This window comes from Bison bison, unplaced genomic scaffold, assembly GCF_000754665.1.
Source record: "Bison bison bison isolate TAMUID 2011002044 unplaced genomic scaffold, Bison_UMD1.0 scf7180017864519, whole genome shotgun sequence".
NCBI classification, from domain to species: Eukaryota; Metazoa; Chordata; class Mammalia; order Artiodactyla; family Bovidae; genus Bison; species Bison bison.
The window spans coordinates 3,764,141-3,768,245 of record NW_011495072.1 but is presented as its reverse complement, the minus strand read 5'-3'; the positions used below and the strand labels follow the sequence as shown (position 1 = coordinate 3,768,245).

The 4,105-nt window shown below is 52.0% G+C and overlaps 1 protein-coding gene across 1 annotated transcript in view; it reads left to right on the top strand.

Annotated features, from left to right (window-relative positions):
* The window catches only part of CD2 (CD2 molecule), a 14,828-nt gene extending 11,292 nt beyond the window's left edge, over window positions 1–3,536 (top strand). The window contains exon 5 of the mRNA XM_010830722.1: window positions 2,771–3,536. Coding sequence (XP_010829024.1) covers window positions 2,771–3,066 — 296 coding nt within the window. The 3' untranslated portion in view covers window positions 3,067–3,536. The remainder of the gene's footprint in view (window positions 1–2,770) is intronic.
* Window positions 3,537–4,105: the final 569 nt, after the last annotated feature.

Below are 4,105 nucleotides of genomic sequence, written 5' to 3'. Positions count from 1 at the left end.
CCCCCGTGGGGTTAGTCCCATTAGCACACACGGTTTCCTTGGCCCTACTCGGGCAGTTTTCCATCCCCATTCCCCCTGCAAACTCTCCTTCCTCACTGCTTAAGAGTCAAAGATCCCATGCTTGCACCTCACATGCCACCCGGTGGCAAAACAACTGTTCTCTCATGAGGCTGAAATGACCAACATGATGATCAACTCACGCTGACAAAGGAGTTGGCTGTGCCAGACCCTAATCTGTAATATGATGCTTTTTAAAAATGTATTTATTTTTAATTGGGGGATAATTGCTTTACAGTGTTGTGCTGGCTTCTGCCGTATATCAACATGAATCAGCCATAGGTTTACCCATGTTCCATCCCTCTTGAACCTCCCTCCCTATTTTGATGTTTATATTCACTATCTCATCCAACTTTCTGCATGATCATATGAGACAGATTATATTCCTTCAGGTGAAGTTTAAGTTCAGTGAGGTTAAATGCTTTGTCCCAAATACTGTGGCCAGTAGGCTGAGTTAGGACAAGGGTAAGGTGAACAAGGATCCCCAGGTACAAAAGTTGAGGAGACCTCCACCCCCAGGGTTGACCCTGCCTTTGCACAGCCCCAGGGGTTAGGGCCGCCTTTGGTTTTTTGCCCTGGGTGGCTGTTCTCTTCATCTAGTCCAGGCCTAGTGCTGAGCAACCAGGAGATGCAGTGAGAGAGGAGCACATTGAGGCTGGAGGGATTCCATGCAGGCGTGGAGCAATGTGGGCTGCAGCTGGAGTTGCGCGCATGGGTGTGCTGGGGCCCACAGTCCTGCTCTGAGGGTGGGCTGCACAGAGCTCTGATGACTTGCCTTGTCTGTCCAAGCCAACCTGAGGCGTCAGCCCCTTGGCCGTACCCCTCTCTTCCTCCCAGAACTCATGGGGCTCTTTGTCTGCATCTCTCTAGTGGCCCTGGGCCCTTACCAGAGACTGACATAGTGATTCGCAGTCCTGGTTTGTGCTGCTTGTTGACTTTAGGCTATCTAAGAAGAGTGCTTGTGTCTGAGCCATCACAGGCACTTAGCAATGGTAACTAATACCTGGAAGATAGGGAATAAGCATTCTAAAAACAAATGAACAAAACAGCGGGTGACCAGACTAGCAGTAAGCAAATGGCCAGCTCCAGCTTGCAGTCCAAGGATGGAAAAAGGCTTTCCCACAGCCCCATAGCTGGGACCTGGGGTTGGGGCTCAAAGTCCTCTGCATGGCCTCATGGCACCACCTCTGCCTCCTGGAGGCACCAAAGATGGCACAGAAGATATATTTTTCCCTTGCTGTGCATTTCACTTTTTGTGCTCATAGCACAGCAGCAGCTCCTCACCAAAACCCCAGCATTTGGCTTTGAGTCTTTGCGTTCAGAGTCACCCACTGCCTGGATTTCCAGCAGTCAGAGAAGGGTGCTTGGGCTTTCCTGATGGCTCAGCTGGTAAAGAATCTGCCTGCAATGCGGGAGACCTGGGTTTGATCCCTGGGTTGGGAAGATCCCCTGGAGGAGGGAACGGCTACCCACTCCAGTATTCTGGACAGAAGAATTTCATGGGCTGTACAGTCCATGGTGTCACAAAGAGTCAGACACGACTAGCAACTTTCACTTCACTTGTCACCTGAAGTCACAGGGTGGTGCTCAGAGAGGGCACGTGTTTCCTAACATACACCCCGGTACTGATGTGAGCAGCCATCCGCCCCGGGGAGGGATCCTCTTTCTAGCTTTCTAGAGAACACTGTGAGCATGGCTTTGGGCACAGGGAAGGAAATACCTAACTTGTAGCCCAAAGGGGGCCAGAGGGGCCACCGGGGCCCTCCAAGCCTATGGCACCTGAGCATCCTCAGATTTCCTGTGTGACTTTAAAACAGCAAAGGGAAATTACATTTCTCTGAGTCGTAGGCCTGTCTTCACGGATTGCCATCACAGAAAGCAGAAAATCCCAGAGAGGTGAGTGACCAGAGGAGGAATTTTTCTTCCAAGTTCAAGAGCATAGGGCTGGCTTATGAATTTCTGAGAAACTAATATGTTTCTAAGGACTAAACAGCCCCTTGCATATATCCCAACCCCTCGCCAGAATGTGGGTGAATTACAGAAGTGGGTGAAAGGTAGATCTCAGAGACCCATCTGAAGGCAGGTGGTTACTAACATCCTTTCTGACTGTGTGTGTTTGTTGCTCAGTCGTGTCCGATTCTTTGTGTCCCCGTGGACTGCAGCCTGCCAGGCTCCTCTGTCTGTGGGATTCTCTAGGCAGGAATGCTGGAGTGGGTTGCCATATCCTTCTCCAGGGGATCTTCCTGACCCAGGGATCGAACCCGGGTCTCCCACACTACAGGAAGATTCTTTACCATCTGAGCCACCAGGGAAGCCCCTCTCTGACTACTACAGATCCTATTATAAGGGCTCTGACCCTGAGTGGTGCTACGGTGTGATGCCTGGGGTGACTCTGAGGCAGGGCTGGGGTCTGAGTGCCCTCTCTGCCCCCTGGAGATCCAGGCATCAAGTTCTCCAGCGGATTCCTTGCCTCTGACTCCCTGAGTTCTCTGAAGCCCTGGGCTGTCCCTCTATCTTGCTGGTGGGCCTTTCTGTCCTCCCCCTCAAGACCTGGAGTCTCTGGCGAGGAGAGGTGGCTTCTGCCTTCTCATCGTATCCTCCCCAGAGCAGCTAGCATGCTGTGGTGTGCACAGGAGGTGCGCTCGGTATTGTTACGCTGATCCTGATTTTTGCCAAGAGAACTCTTCAGAGAACTCTTCTTTGATCCTTGCAGATGAGGAGCTGGAGATAAAAGCACAGAGAGCGATCCTTGAGGAAAGAGGCCGGAAGCCTCAACAGACTCCAGTCTCGACTCCTGCAAATCCAGGCATGTCCCAAACTCCTCCAGTACCTGGCCATCGTTCTCAGCCCCCCGCTCATCGTCCACGGGCTCTTGGCCCCCGTGTCCAGCCCCAGCAGAAGAGGCTTCCTCCGACGCCAGGCACACAAGTTCACCAGCAAAAAGGCCCTCCCCTCCCCAAGCCTCGCGTTCAAACGAAACCTCCCTGTGACGCCGAAGAAAACTCCTAACTCTGCCGCAGCTGTCCCCTTCCTCTCATCAAAAGAGATGAAAACCCGTCCTTTCCCATAAAAGGCACTGTGGAATTTCTCCACTCCGGGTGTGCACGCCCACACCTCCATCCTCCAGCAAGGGTGCTCTCCAAGCAGACCACGATCGCCTCCCCAGCCCGTGAGCCACAACCAAGTGAGTTGCAGTCTGTGACTTCTAACGCAGCCAGGCTGCCTGATGTCTGCAGTCTCTGGCCCCCTTCCCCGATCACCGCTTCTCCAGGAAGGGAATAACAGTGTGCACACGAGGACTGGGTGATATAGCACAGATTCCCTCTCAGAGCACGTGCCCATGTCAGATGTCAAGCAGTCACTGTGGCCGTGTCTTGTACAAGCAGCTTCCTGCTTGAGACACTCTTGGTTTCTTATGTGCCTCGTGGACACTTGCCTACTGTATTGGGAGTAGCAGTGAAATAAAAGCCTTGACTTGACCCCAGGTGTCATCTAGTGCTGAATGGGAAAGAGGCTATTTGGTGCGGTATGACAGTGCGACCAAATGTGGCCATCCCAATTCAACCAGTTCCCCTTCATCCCCCACCAGAACAACTGACATCCACTCCCCAGGCTCCAGGTGCAAAACTGGACCCACGGCCTACTGGTAGATTTGTATAAGGAATTGAAATCTCTATGCACACACTTCAATAAGAAGCACCAGAAAACATAACCTCATTTGCAGTTTTACTTCCTTGGTTCTTCAGACAGGTTCATGGTGAAGCATCCTTGAAAAGAGGGGGGATCCATAAAGACGGGAGGTTCCACGAGTCTGTCAGGCAACATGCAAAAGGAGCAGGCTGAGACACAACTCGGTCGAAGCAAACCCCAGGTCTTAAATGACCATGATTAAAAGGTCAGGCCCCACCCTCAGCTGGCAGTCATGCTAGTTGTACTTTGAGGGAAGTGGGGGAGAAAGAAAAAGAAAAAAACAGTTTACAGTTAAGGTTCTAAAGCGATAGATGGTGAGAAGGCACCTGGCTGCAATGTTGGCACTGTGCTGTTTGCG